The sequence below is a fragment of the Camarhynchus parvulus genome, chromosome 5 (assembly GCF_901933205.1).
Source record: "Camarhynchus parvulus chromosome 5, STF_HiC, whole genome shotgun sequence".
NCBI lineage: Eukaryota > Metazoa > Chordata > Aves > Passeriformes > Thraupidae > Camarhynchus > Camarhynchus parvulus.
This window is the reverse complement of record NC_044575.1, coordinates 13,148,730-13,163,200: the sequence shown is the minus strand read 5'-3', so window position 1 is coordinate 13,163,200 and position 14,471 is coordinate 13,148,730. Positions and strand designations below refer to the sequence as shown.

At 37.5% G+C, this 14,471-nt stretch overlaps 1 protein-coding gene across 1 annotated transcript in view; it reads right to left on the bottom strand.

Annotated features, from left to right (window-relative positions):
• OTOG (otogelin) overlaps nt 1–14,471 on the bottom strand; it is a 92,620-nt gene that overhangs the window by 9,005 nt on the left and 69,144 nt on the right. The window contains exons 37-51 of the mRNA XM_030950341.1: nt 13,806–13,974; nt 12,848–12,984; nt 11,548–11,637; nt 10,972–11,155; nt 8,182–8,402; nt 7,201–7,339; nt 6,149–6,343; nt 5,072–5,284; nt 4,228–4,332; nt 3,775–3,885; nt 2,519–2,620; nt 1,971–2,069; nt 1,583–1,623; nt 986–1,061; nt 327–505 (exon numbers count right to left, since the gene is read on the bottom strand). Of these exons, the coding sequence (XP_030806201.1) occupies nt 327–505; nt 986–1,061; nt 1,583–1,623; nt 1,971–2,069; nt 2,519–2,620; nt 3,775–3,885; nt 4,228–4,332; nt 5,072–5,284; nt 6,149–6,343; nt 7,201–7,339; nt 8,182–8,402; nt 10,972–11,155; nt 11,548–11,637; nt 12,848–12,984; nt 13,806–13,974 (2,061 nt within the window). The remainder of the gene's footprint in view (nt 1–326; nt 506–985; nt 1,062–1,582; nt 1,624–1,970; nt 2,070–2,518; nt 2,621–3,774; nt 3,886–4,227; nt 4,333–5,071; nt 5,285–6,148; nt 6,344–7,200; nt 7,340–8,181; nt 8,403–10,971; nt 11,156–11,547; nt 11,638–12,847; nt 12,985–13,805; nt 13,975–14,471) is intronic.

Below are 14,471 nucleotides of genomic sequence, written 5' to 3'. Positions count from 1 at the left end.
TTCAGCTAATGTCTGCCAGGAATTTGTACCAGTTTGCACATAATGCAGCTGGAGCTCTGCAGGGATGCAAGGAGGCAGCATGCCATTAATCCAAGGATGTGTTCACTATCTGCTTTAATTTGTGTAAGATTCATGCAGCAGAGAAAACAGTGGAGGGAGGGAGACTTTTCAAACTTCCACCAAATTGTTTTAGCACATCATTAGAGGGAGATATCATAATTACTCTTCCTAACTTGCTCTATAACTTTCATCTGCTCAAAAAAACCCATCACAAAGTAATTCAGGCCACCAGACAATTCACAGGTTTAAATTTCTGAATTCCTTACAGCTTTGCAGTTGACAGCACAGTCTATGGAAGATGTGTTTATTTTGTAGTATTTAGTGGAGGGATCAACCACATTTGTACAATAGGAAATATGGCAAATGCCATCTGCACTGTGCTCCACAATCCTCTGCCCAGGAAGCAGCACACCTCTCTCATTACTCAGGCAAACTTTGTCCCTCACTGCAAGAAAACACAAACAGCATTCTCAGGACAAACAGCTTGGCATCAAAACTCAACTAAAAACGTTCCAAATGGTGAAACAGGAATGGAAAAAACTACTCTACCTTTTCTAGGCATTTTCAAACAAAATATTAATAGTAAAATAATGTTTAACTGCAGTCACCAAATCTTTTCAAATATAGCCATGCATGAAAACGAAATATAAAATATTTTATTTGCTGCACCCAAGTGACAGTGCAGGCTCCTTCAACTGTTTTATTTTGTAAGACTCCTTCAGGGTAAGAAATGTATCTGAGAAATGTCTATTTACCCCCACTAATTACAGAGGACACAGAGGAAAATTAACACTATTTGTGAATTAATTAAATTAATCCTGTCCTCTTCAGTGCCACGTTCAAAGTGAGTGCCTGATTTTTAATTCCTAATTTCCCTTAGCACTTGAAAGGCTATTTATTTGAATTAAATTATTTTCTGACTTACCACATTTGTACTTCACACAGTTACAGACATTTTCTGTACTGTTCTGAAACAGTTCATCTATCTGAAGTTTCTGCCCCTGCAGGTATAAAACCAGAAAAAAATATACATGAAACAACAGTAGGTTTTCTTATTTGTATGATCTTTTTCTTTTAAACAACTTTCCTGCAGAATTTGGGTAGCAGTATCTCTTGAAGGTTCTGCTTAGTCAGCAGCCTGAGCGCATGATGTATGTTAACATATTCACCATAACAAATAATATTAACTGTGATGCTTGAAAGCATTCAGTTCAACCCTTTAAACCCAAAATTTTATCCTGACTTATCAATTCTGTGTGCATGAAAGCAGTCCTACTCTACTAATATACTGGGGCAGAATATGATAATAAAAAGCTCTGGAAATATCAGGGCTGTAGAGTACTGCGAGGTGTTTAGACTTAGGTGGCTTCTTAAAACTGTATATATCTTACTCTAAAGAATTTTTTTTAAAAAGAGGTGATGCTGTGTCATTTCATATTCCATGGATAAAACTATTATTCAGATACTGATAGAGATTTATTAAGAAATTATTAAAAGAATGGTGATAAGATAAATTTCATACCAGTTTGCACTGAGGTTTGGGGATTGTTTCACATGCACATTCTGAAACAAAATACATCAGAAATAGTAGGTTAGCAATTTATATGCCATTTGCTTACAACAGAGCAATAGAGAGAATAAAAATTCCAGATATAAAAGTCAGCAAACCCAATACAGTAACTCTTACAACACTTTCAAGATTGTAAATAACCCTATTTGGACAGACAAATTCTACAGGATGCAAGAAAAGCAAAACAGGCAGATTAGGAAGTTCTGCAGCATGAAGTGACTTTTCTGTATCATTTGTTTGTGAGCAGCTCACAATGGTGTAGCTGGCTGAAACCAAGTGGCCAAAGCTGCTGTCACCTCTCATTGTCTAAGGCAGCTTTAGTGAAAATCAGTGATTTTACCACATGTCCGGAAGGGGCAGCACTTCTCCGGGCTCCACACCTCCACCAGGGACATGCCCAGCATGCACCTGAATTCAGGACAACGATGGATTTCACAGACTGAAATCAAAGGAAAGGAAGAACAATAAACACAACGTTGTCACTTTTAGATGAGTGGAAATTCTAATCAAGATATAGTGAATTACTTACAATAAATACATCTGGATAACATCTTTCACTGATAAAAGTATGGAGTACAAAATACTCTAGACAAGTATTTAAATAATTTTAAATATCCAGAATTTGAGGTCTGAAACTACTCACTTGTAGTTTGAGGCCTCAAATTCTGGAAATTTAAAATTATTTAAATCTGGATATTACTTGATACAGATATCAGAAGATGCTTTACACACTTGAAGTTTTAAAAGTAAAGATTATTAGTTCAGGACTACAGATGATAGCTTGCTTATGCTTGTATCTCTAACCCAACACTTTGACACTGAACATCCACACCACAAAATTTCCCATGTTCTCTGTTATTTAAAATTTCAAAATCAGGTCAAACTTACTGCACTGGTATGTAGGGCAACACCTGCCAGTAGTGTTGCCATCCACAATGAGAACTTCTCCTTCTTGACATTTGGGAATTTGATCTGAGCAAGCCCCGCATGCTGGAGAAAACAATTATTTAAATCTAAAACATTGGAAGAAATCCTAGAAGACTTGCTATAAGCTTGTCCCAGACTCATATTAAAGAGAGCAGAGGTGCTCTGCATTCACTGCTTATAGACCCTATACAAAAGGCTAATTTTTAGTGCAGCTTGCCCCTCTTTCCTTTGTTCCCTGCTATGAAGAATTAATACATTTTTTGTAAGCAAACAGGATTTTCCCTCCTTCCCCTATTATGAAAAATTTTGCTGGGTCTTCTCTCCTGCTGTTGCTTTTTTCAGGGACCTTCGATCCTCAATAAAATGATCCCAGTGTTATCCTCCCACTTGAACACATACGACAACCACAACAGGAACTTTTCAATATGTACACTGTAAAGACTCATTTTATAAAAAAAAGAGTCAAAAGGAGACTCTGCAGACAGTGAGAGGAGCCAAATGCTGCCCATTGTTAACATATGATCAAACAATCTGATTACTATAAATAACAGAACTGCAATTCACATTTCCAATTAGCACTCAAATATTCGCACGTGGAAGGTGCTTTCCTTCCCAGATATCTGTTTGAAAATAAAATAAACTCAACAGCACCTCATTATCAGATTATTATCAAACAGAAAGCAACTGCATGGTAAGATTGGAGCTCATATAGTAGTGGCAAAAGTGCAATTTCATTATTGAATTAAGTCATGAAAGGCTAAACTCCAAAAGAATAAATAAATAATAATAAATATACATAATACTCTAATATGGGATATTTGTCATCAGTTAAGATGGGCCATAGCTGAGACAGCAGGATACAGGGAATAAAAGCCTATACAACTTCAGTCTTCCTTCAGATGAAATATCTGTGTATCTAGTATCTCAAAAGCTCTGAATTCCTTCATCCACCAAAACTCCTTTACTTGTCCAATGAATACTACTCAGTCGCACAAAGCCATTCTGTGACTCTTGAATGCTTGTTGGCACTTTCAGAAAATTAATTAATTTTAGGTTGTTGGCATATTTTAGAAAATTAATGCAAATTTTTAACCACTTTCAGGCCTTACTATGTTGGAAGACCTAAAATACAAGGAGTCTTAATTGGCAAGATACTAATAGACATAATTGCATATGCAAAACCACATTCATAATCTCAACCAGTCAGACTACTGTACCACACATATAGGAAATGCAGCAGGTATTCTCCACCCGAGCAGCAATTAGTGTTTGATCATCTTGACAGCTTGGCATCTGCTCCAATGGTTCACATTTTTCTGGATCACATTCTGAAAAAAGGGCAACAGATATATTCCCTCAGATGAAGCTCAGCATTCCTCCTGTGTTATGCTATATCCCAAGGAAAGGCAGTATGGAGTACAGAGGTACTACAAGCTGCTTTAGAAAAGTTTTTGCCTGGTATCCCAAGATCTTGCCTGATCATTTAACACAAGATTGCATCTGCTCAAACTGAGGCACAGACCAACCCTGAGCTATAGACGAAAGTGAATTTTGTAAATGGCCATTCTAACAATGTTACCTACACTACCCTCATCCTTCTGAGTCCATCTATTTAGTTTACTGAATGTCTTTTACAGAGTGCACTTCTTTACCTTTTAAAAGAAACCTACCACAAACGTAGCTGGGACAACAGGATTCTTCATTGTAGTAGGTGACCAATTTCTCCAAGCTGCTACACTCAGGGATTAGGAGTTCACAGAGACTCTGATTACAAACTATCACATAAAGGGAAAAAAAAAGAAAATAAGCACCTTCTAAACTATGCATTCATTGGTTGAGTAGAGCAGTGGCAAGCAGTATTTGCAGTTAGATACCCCAAAACTCCAAATTATAGGCATGTGAAAAACACAGTAGAGCAACAAAAAATTCCCATGAGACAGGATTCAGAAGAGTTCATCATTTGAGCACTCTCCATTGAGGCGACTTTAAACTAGAGCCGAGTCCTTGTGAGAATTAAAAAACCAAGCCTCCTCTGGAAAACTCACTGCAACACAATAACAGGTGGTCAAAACATGAAAATTGCTTGCAGTTTCTTTTTGAAACTTTCTAAGCTAAGCAATAATTAAGTGGGGAAAAAAGCTTTTCTATCATTTTTTACTGCTCATTTTATAAATTAGGTAAAAAATTAATCTGATTTATTTTTCCTCAGAATTATCCTGATCATTTGTTTGTATTTGGATATTAAAAATAAAACAGTAATCTCTAAATTCAATGGAAACACAATTCATATTCAAATAAACACAGTGCTATTTCAGCCCTCCTATCCTCTACCCCAAAACCTACTGGATATTGAGCCAAACAGCTTCAACAATTTTCTACATAATCTGTAAATTCAAACCAAAGCAATTTCCATTTTCTTCGAAAGTAGCACGTGTAACAGGAGAGCAAACCTCAGAGAAGGGACATCTGCCTATTCCAGTGGGCAAGTATTCACAACCATGAAGGAACACTTACTACAGATCTTCTGAGGACAGCATGTCTGATCATCAGGAACAAGCAAGGCCACTTCTGCAAATCGCTGACACTCCGAACTGTGGATCTCCGAGCAGTTGTGCTCCACGGGGATTATGGTCTCACTGTCGACACATTTTTGCATACAGCATCCGCTCAAAGAAGTTCTCCAGATCTCACCCACAGCATGAGGGGCTCCTGAGCTGTCTGTACAAGCTAGATCAGGACAACAGAAAACAGAGTTTTTAGAATTCCTTTTAATTTCCAATTTTGATCACCATTTTTTCCATAGCGGATGTGGATCTATGCAGCATAAAAATTCCAGAGTTTTAAAGGCTTGATTATGTCCTTCACTCCACAAAAAACTGAATGAGGAGACAGTCTGTCACTGAGCTTATACAGAAAGCAAGACACTCAACACCTTCCAGAAGGTCCAAACCTCCCATTTGTTTTGTGCCTCCATGGCAAGGTCCGTCACCTAAAATCCTAATCGAATCCTTAATTTTTAAAGTAATGATCTGAAAAGAAGTTACTTTTGTATTTCACAAATGTCAAAACTATTATTAATTTACAGTGCTTTAGCAATCTGATTTATCATAAACCCAATCTTTAAGGTTCACATTGTTAGGGAGAAGAATTGGTCCATTATTTGGTGTGGTGAGGCAAAATTGCAATGAAAATAAACATGCATGCTGGCAGGACACGCACGTTATTATTCAAAATGTGTAATTAACTGCTGCTGCATGTCAATTTGAATGGGTATCAAAAGGTTGGACCCTTGGCAAAGGGCTTGGGTGAAAAGGAGGCCAAGACTAACATGCTTACAATAATTGAATATATAAACTAAGGTAAAGACATTGAAGAGCATCCTCCAGAGAGAATGTGAGCAAAATTGTGCATCACAAGGACAACCCCTGCTTGCTCACCTGCACATTTAATGTTTACTGGATATCTAGAATTCTCAAATGAATAACATATTCACAACTCACACAACACCAAACCAGAACTCAACTTATCAATAATGAAGTGTCTGACCACCAACTTGCAGATAATAAAGAAGAAAATCACATCCAAATATACCACATTTTTCTTCAGGAATACAGACAGCGGTATGAGTCCGGTGAAGGAGGGTCCCTCCAGCACAGACACAGCCTTCTGTCAGCACTGAGCAGGAGTCTGAGCCCAGAGGAGCCACCTCTTTACTCTCACAACTCTCTGGAACCTCACAGGCAGCTATGCAAGGCTGGTAGGAGAAGTTTTCAGAGCAGGGGAAGGCTGGGAAGGAAATAAATAAATTGGACATTGTTCAAGTTGTAATCCCATGAGGCAACACTAAGAGAACACATTATTGTCTTCTTGTCAACTTCCTGCACTCGCCAATTGAGTTGGATCCACCAGCCTGAAGCACCAACACAAACCAGTTACCTACATAACAAATTAAAACATAAGCAATCTGCAAGCACTTCTGTTCTTGTAATAACATTTTCATCAAGCTTCAGTTTGCATTTTGGCAGCAGAGCTACAAACCATGCAACAGTGTTGACACAAAATAATTCAAACTTCAAAAACATTTTCAAATACTACATAGAGTGCTCTGAAGGAGTAATCTAAATAACTTGCCAAAGAAAAGGCATCACTCTGGTATAAAAATAAGTATAATGTGTACCTTCAAGATGGATAGAATACATATTTACAGCTATATTTTGTAAGAGCTCCTTTTAACAGTTTTTGCTAATAACATCCATACAAACTGAAGAATTTTTTTAAAAATTGGCTCAAAACCACAGACCTCCTTATGTTATCACTGAAGGGGGCTTTTCCTAGGTGATCATGGACAGCATAAGGAGATACTGTGATGCAGCTACAGATCCCATTTGGCCTTACATTTTAGTGTTGCCGTGGGAGAATTCTGCTGCCAGGATGCACTAAGATCTCAGGTTTTATCCTTCACGCTCCATCTAATCTCAAAGATGTTTCATTTCCCTAATCCCATCTCCAAAAGCACAGCTTTCTGCAGCAGCATCAAAGTACATGAAGACTCAAGAAGCACTGGTATTCTCAACTTATAATAACTCTTAAATTAGGCAGATTTTGTCTAAAAACAGAGGTGGGCACACATGCAGAATACTCACGGCAGTAATCAGAGCTCCTCCACTCTATGCAAATATTGAATTTGTTGCACATTGCCACGTAGGCAGCTAGTGAAACGCATGGATTTTGAATGTACTCAGTGTCTCGAGCCCACATATCACAGAATTGCTCAGGTGGAATCTAACAAAGGAAAAAGGAAACATTGATGGCACCTTCATAGAGGCTATGCTAGGTAGGAAAGCCTGACCTTTAAAAATATCCACTACAAAGAAGGCAAGATTTCTTGGTTCATGGTAAGCCTTCATTAGTGTACAAAGATAACCCACTAGTATTTAACACTGACATGATTATACTCCTTAATTTCATCTCTTGTAAGTGCCAAGGTAAGAAGTAATACAGTTTTTCTAGTAGAAGGCACTATTACTTTGTTCCTTCTTACGTGTACATTTTTACCTATTTTTGGTCTCCTCTTCATCAAAATTAGCTGTATATAAAAGGTCAAATGGTGATGTACTCATACGTCCACAAATAATTTATTTGCACACCAGGAGTCTGTTATTTGCTTTAGGCTTGATTTCAAGGGTCGGTTCTGCCCTCTCACATCTCCAAGATGGAACTCTGTCTCTAGAGCCTTTGAGAATGCAGGTTCTCAGATTACCTATTGCAATTTTGGACTTGTTAAATTACTGAAGGCTTAAGGATTAATTAAATCCTAAAACTACTTTATGTTTTTCTACATCTTATTCATACAGTTGAATTATCTGTGACTGGTTTATGAATTATGTGGTATGTCAAAACTAACAGAGGTGAAATTCTGAAAATTGTTTATTGCAACTCTCCTACCAAGCTGCCATACTCTTCAATTACTTTTACCTTGCAACTGTAAGCACACACAAAAATATACATCTCATTCAACAGATATGGTTACATGTAGCCTTACATTAGTGAAATTACCAAGTATATAAAACTTATATCTGAACTGCAGCTCTCTGAAAATGTAAGCTTTGAAATAGTTAACATACATAAGGGTGACAGCTGCTGAAGGTCTGGTTCAACACCATTCTTAAGCACTCTGAGCAGTCCATGACTGAGCAATTAGTTTCCTGATGCCTGTCTTCTCCAACATACTTTAACGTGTCTGGCACTTGCCAGCTGTCTATAAAAGTCGAGGGTGAACTGCTTTGGCTTAAAACTGTCCTGTTGGGAAGCATCAAGTCATTTTCCAAGCTTCTATCACAAAACCCTACGAATTACCAGAAGGGGAAAAAAAAAGCAGGTTAACACATGTGAAATATGTTTGAAGAGGTATATTCAAGGAAGTAAACATCTTTTCAAAATCTTATACAACACGACAGTATCACAACCTACAGCAGATTTAAAAAGTCTTCATTAGGATCAAAACACACAAAATTCAGAAATATGAAGGAAAGCAAAAGTAAAGATGCATCTCTGAATGGAAATCTACTGCATATCAAACAGCTGCTTAGAGAGCCCAGCTAAGAAACTAGAAGTTTGCTCCTAAGCTGCACAAATACTAAACAAAAATGCATTTTAAAAAAGGTTGCAAAGCACCTCCATGCATAGCAACAACTTAAAACTATCAGAAAAGGGAACAACCATAAAATGTTGCTTATGTGATGCTTATGCGATACCAGAAGGCAGCATCACATTTTTCTTTCTGTTTTAACTAAAATAGTAAGAAACTTTAAAACACTTTGGAGCAAAAGGAGCAACTCAACATGGATGGTAACTGTGGTCAGCAAAGTAGTCTCCTCAGAATATCCTTTAAAAACCAGCAGATAGAAAAAAGCAGAATGATGGATCAGACCCCATTCTGTCTTAATCAGTTTCTGAGACTTTTGTGTCAGACTTCTAGAGTGTTTTCTTCTATTGTCTCCACAAGAACGATCCTAATTCTTTATCTGTTCAAAACAGTATTTGTAGATTCCACCCCTTTCTAAAGAACTGGTCTGTTTTACCATTTTTAGCAATTCTTGATGACAATCAGTGATACAGCAACAGGCATTCAGAGAGTAAAACAGCTTTCCAAACTGTGTCTGACTGAACCTTTTGAGTCTATATTTGCAACACAGGAAATACATGATGATTCTGAAAGACTTCAAAAGATTGCTGTCATGTTAGGGGGCAGCTTTTCTCACTTCTTACACATTGACAAGGAGATTTAAAACAACAAAACTAAAACTCCACATTTTTGTTGGCAGGATCAAGTTGCAACTAAACTGACATGCTTTAAATCTTTTTCAGCAGTTTTGCTATAGAAATGTCCATGTTCCCCTCCCACATCCCTCATCTCCCATCCCAGCTCTTCAACAGCTGCCACATCTGCCCAATCCTTGCACTGTAAAAGACAGTGATGCTTCTGGATCCTTCCAAAGGATGCTCGTGCTACAAACCTGTAATGGTCTTCTCAGTTTTTAGCATTTCCATGAAGCTGAGAAATCAAGACTTGCCAATACAGCAGTTCAGCTAAAAGATGAAAGTATGCTCCTGAGAAAGCATGCTGCTAGTATTTGCACTAACACAGAAAGCACAGAAAGGAGCTTAGGCCGGACTAATTCACTCTGAAAAGATGCAGTACAGCAAGCTCATTTGAGGCAGGGTCTCTAAGTGGCACCAGGCAGCACTGTGCAGGCAGACTTATGCAGAGAATATTCCAGTCAGAGGTCAACACCAGAAACATAGGGCACATCCCCTGAAGTTGTACTTGCAACACCATCCACAGAAATGTGTTGTCATCCAGTCAAAATGCCTCGTAAACCAGGAACATCATGTTCCCAATCCTCCCTACACAGTAAACAAACAGGTAAAGGCAAAAGAGATTCTCTGGATAACTTGAATCAGGCTTATTATAAATATCCACTGTCTTTGTTGCCTTTTTTCTGTTTTATCTAATTACAATACCAATTAGCCAAACACAGTGAGAACAATACTGAAAACAGAAGTTAGGGCAAATAAGAGATAATCAAATTTTAAAATAGCATAAATTCAAACTCTCTTTGTGAGAAGCACATTTCTGTCAGCAGGACTGGAAACTGGACTGAGCTATTCCTGGTATTTGATACTGAGCTACAGGCATTTGCCCTTTCTGAAACTGGAAAGATATCCACTGTAATTATATGATCTCCTTAATCCTGATTTCCAGCTTCAATTTACAGCATAAATTTACAGAAGCAGCTACCAAAGTGGGGATTGATATCAGCAAATACATACCTGCAAAAGCTGTAACACCACCAGCTTATTCAAGGCTGTACATTTTAGAAAAAAATAAAGCAGGGGAACACAGACCTAACAGTGCAGACCTAACAGTGCAGTGCACATAACAGACCTAACACAGTGCAACATTATCGAGAAATTCCCGCTAAAGTATTTTCTCCAACAGTTAAACTAATATTAGTTCCCTGAAGTTTACATTTCCTGGGAATTCTGACCTTTAGAAACTGAAAATAGCATGTACCACTTCTATCAGATGGCTATCAAACCCTAAATCAGTAAATGACCATATTTGAAATCATGGACTTAGATCTGTCTTACTTATTTGGGTTTGGCAACTGCAATCATCGAACAAAAGCAACACTGTGGGCAAAGAGTGATGAGAGGAATAAACACAAATATAATTTCAACAATAAACAAAATTAGTAATAGGTTAATTCTAACAGTATCTTAAAATTTGCAGTGATCTGCAATAGATTTTTGGGACAGACCCTACAATAAATAATCTATATAATTAGGAAAATGCGTCTCACTAGCAAAGCATCTGAAATTCTTTGTTTCTTGCACTATTCTATACTTACCACATAGCCCCAAAGCTTTTGGTTCTCTGGTATTATTCAGCTCAATAATCATCACACCTGTGCTGTGAAACCACTGAATTCTGATTTTTGTTGGGGTCTCAACTGCATACTTGAAGCCTGAATCTTCAACTTTGTATCCATATTTTCTAACAGTAGGCCAAGCAGATCTTGAATTTACTGTTATCTAAACAACACACAGAAGAGAGGTTAATGGTCTGGAAGAAGAACTGAGGCCAGATTTTTGACAGGATTTAGGAATCTAAATCCTATGTAATTTCAGAAGTAGTCAGGCTTTCCTCCATAAAGGTAATACAGGTACCAAAGGTACAATTTATGTATTGTTACACAATAACAATTTATGTGCCTTACTCTGAGTCTTACCTCGTTAACTGCCCTTGGATCACAGTTTGGCTCTTTGAATTTACCAGGAGAAATTTACTTAATTATAAAATTGGAACAATGAATCATACAACCTATGGCGTTCTACTCTACTCCTCAGTATCCCATGTGAGGAGACAGCTGACTGCAGAAATAAGGTGTTACCTAAAGGAAGATAAAACCCCTCAAAATACTTACTTTTCTGCTTAAACGATTGATAATAATTTGATTTGATACATAAGTTAGGTTCAACATTGCCAGGCACAAAGAAGTAGAATTTGAATTACTCTGTGGAGAAAACAAAAGTACATCACTCACAGCCATGATGTGCAAAATCTGAATACACTGGTGGCTTACTAGTTTTAGGTACAAGGGCATTAAGGATTTTGGGAGATTATGCTATTAAGAGAGAAAACCGTTGGTCATTATAGTTACAAGACATGATTACAGAATTTCTCTGGATAAATAAACAAAACACTATGATGTCATTGTTTCCAGCAATTGTGCTATATCATTCAATCTTGGAATTAAAACAGAAATCCAGGTTTTCAGGGAAAAAAAATATGGCGACCTAGCTGCTTGAACAAAAAAAATCCCACAAACTACATATCTGAAGGTCTGCAAGGATGAGGTTGGGAATGATGAATCTGTATGATATGTACAGCACAGAAGCAATGGATGAGGAACAAATCCATACTTTCCTGAGCTGTATATAAGGGTGAATAAAACAGAACGTATTGAATACAAGAGGAAAACAAATCTGAACATCACAAACACATAGTCTTCATATCATTCATACTGAGCTTCTGAAATTAACTTCCATTAGGTGAAACCTGGAGCCAAACTTTGCAATGGACATTTATGTAGACATCAAATGACCTAGCCTTCACAGGAGAGACTGGAGTTAAGGGGAGTTTTGAAAAGGCTCACAAGAAATGAACTTTTCATGACAAAAGCCAACCCACACTGCCCCATCAGACAGGGTCCCCATTAGGCTTTCTCTCACTCCGTGTCAGAAACTTGGAATGAACAGGGTGATCCCATTCAGTCTGGCATTCCTACAGTCTTTTATGGCTCTGAAGATGGGTGTTTCCAGCCTGTATCTGTCTATATGAACACAGATAAAAATCCTGCACTGAAAGAGATTGGTGGTACACTGGTACAATTGTGGTGGTATTGGTAATAAGACAGCACTCACAGAAGTGGCTAATGATGTAAATCCACTTAATCTTTCATCACCTTGTCCATATTACACATACCACAGGGTAACATGGACCCACCTCTCATCTTCCAGCTGTTTCACAAGGAACTATGCATATACAGTCAGGTGTTAGAGTGTTACACAATTGACAGGTATTGTGAAATGCAAGCACAATTCATAGATATTGCACAGAAGTGAATAATAACCACAATATAAAGTATTATTATGCTCTTGCCTTTCAGATACATCTTATTAGCAGTACCAAACACCTTTTGTTAGCTGATAAATGTTAGTTACCATTCTACAGTCAAGGACATGGATGGTTATAGTTTCATCTGGAGTTTGACTAACAATGTAGGATGCTTCTTTGAATAAAGCCAAATGATTTCCATCATAGGTTACAATGCTCAGATCAGAGAAAATGGTGCAACGACCTAAGGGGAAAAAAAAAAGTAAATGTATTTTCTAACTTACTTTAGAATTCCAGTAAATCTTACAACATATGAAGATAAACAAATAAATTTCATAAGATGAACTAGCTTACTAAAAGGTTGATATATGCAGTACATTTTTGATACTGGTGCATCTTTGTAAATGGACAGCAGAATCAAATTCTGAGTATTTTCAGAGGGGCAACCTGCAGACCTCTGCAATCAGCTATTTCCTTACAGTTCTTGCCAACAAAGGCTGGCAATTTTTAGAAACCCCAAACTACAAAAAAAAAAAATCATCAGTGACAGCAGATCATGCCAGATCCATAGATCCCCTATAGTCTTATTCCTAAGCTTCATTTTTCCAGAGTCTTATTTCAGTGGGCTTGGAATCCTATTCCAAGTGATTTCAAACTCTAAAGCCTAAGCAGAAGTTCAATTGCTAACAGAGTCCCCAGACCACTAACAGAAGTAGTTAACGGTCTAGGAAATCTTTTCCTCCTGAAGTAGTTAAAAAATGAGCAAAAAAAAATCTGTATTGATTAGGTGTCCCCTGATTAGAGAGATGACAAGATATGTCTAAGTCAGACCTAAACATATCCACTGCACATACATAATGCTGAGTATGCTAAAAGAACATTTTTATTTTATTCCCCTGGATGAAAAATTACAATTATAAATTTCCTTCACCAACAAGTAACCCAAAAAATGTGTGTCTTTTACTTCTATGCTACGGTATAGAAGCGTGAGTTCTTACCCTTCTTACACATGCATTGAATTATTACCTGAAAGCACTTCAAAAGTACTGCAGAATTAAAACTTACATGCACATTCCCACTTTGGGCAGCATTTGTCACCATTTGTTTGAGTAGCAAATCCTAAAACTCCACAGCTGGGTTGAGTAGCATTGTATGGGCAGTTCTGTGACTTATTAACCTGGATCAGCTGTCCATCCACACAAATGTGTTTTATGCACTCACTCTCTGTGATTGGCTAAGGCAGATTCAATAAAAGACAGAGGTTACCATTCATACCAAGTTAGTATCACAATACTGTATAAGTTTTGTAGGAAAATGAATTCGCATTCTTCAGGCACCGAATACTTCTGGATCCCCATGATGCTGATGAAGCTACAAGCAAAGAGCACCTTTGAAAACCTGACCATTTTGAGGATAGATTAACATTGTTGACCTATAGTAAACATGAGAACAGCACTTCTGAATTTTTAACTTTACAATGAAAAAAGTTGAGAAGCTAAAATATGGAAGGAAACAAGCAGGTATGGTAACAGGGGTATCTGGAAAGATGTGCTTTAAAGAGGGCAACGACACAAAACAGTGACACTGGACATTATGAGACATCTTTTTTTGTCAAAAACCCCATTCTTGTAACAGTCACACTCAGAAAACTGAGGCCTGAAACCCAGTGTAGTATAACATTTAGAAAAAAATGTTATGCATAACGAAGTTATCCAAGGTTTCGGATACAAT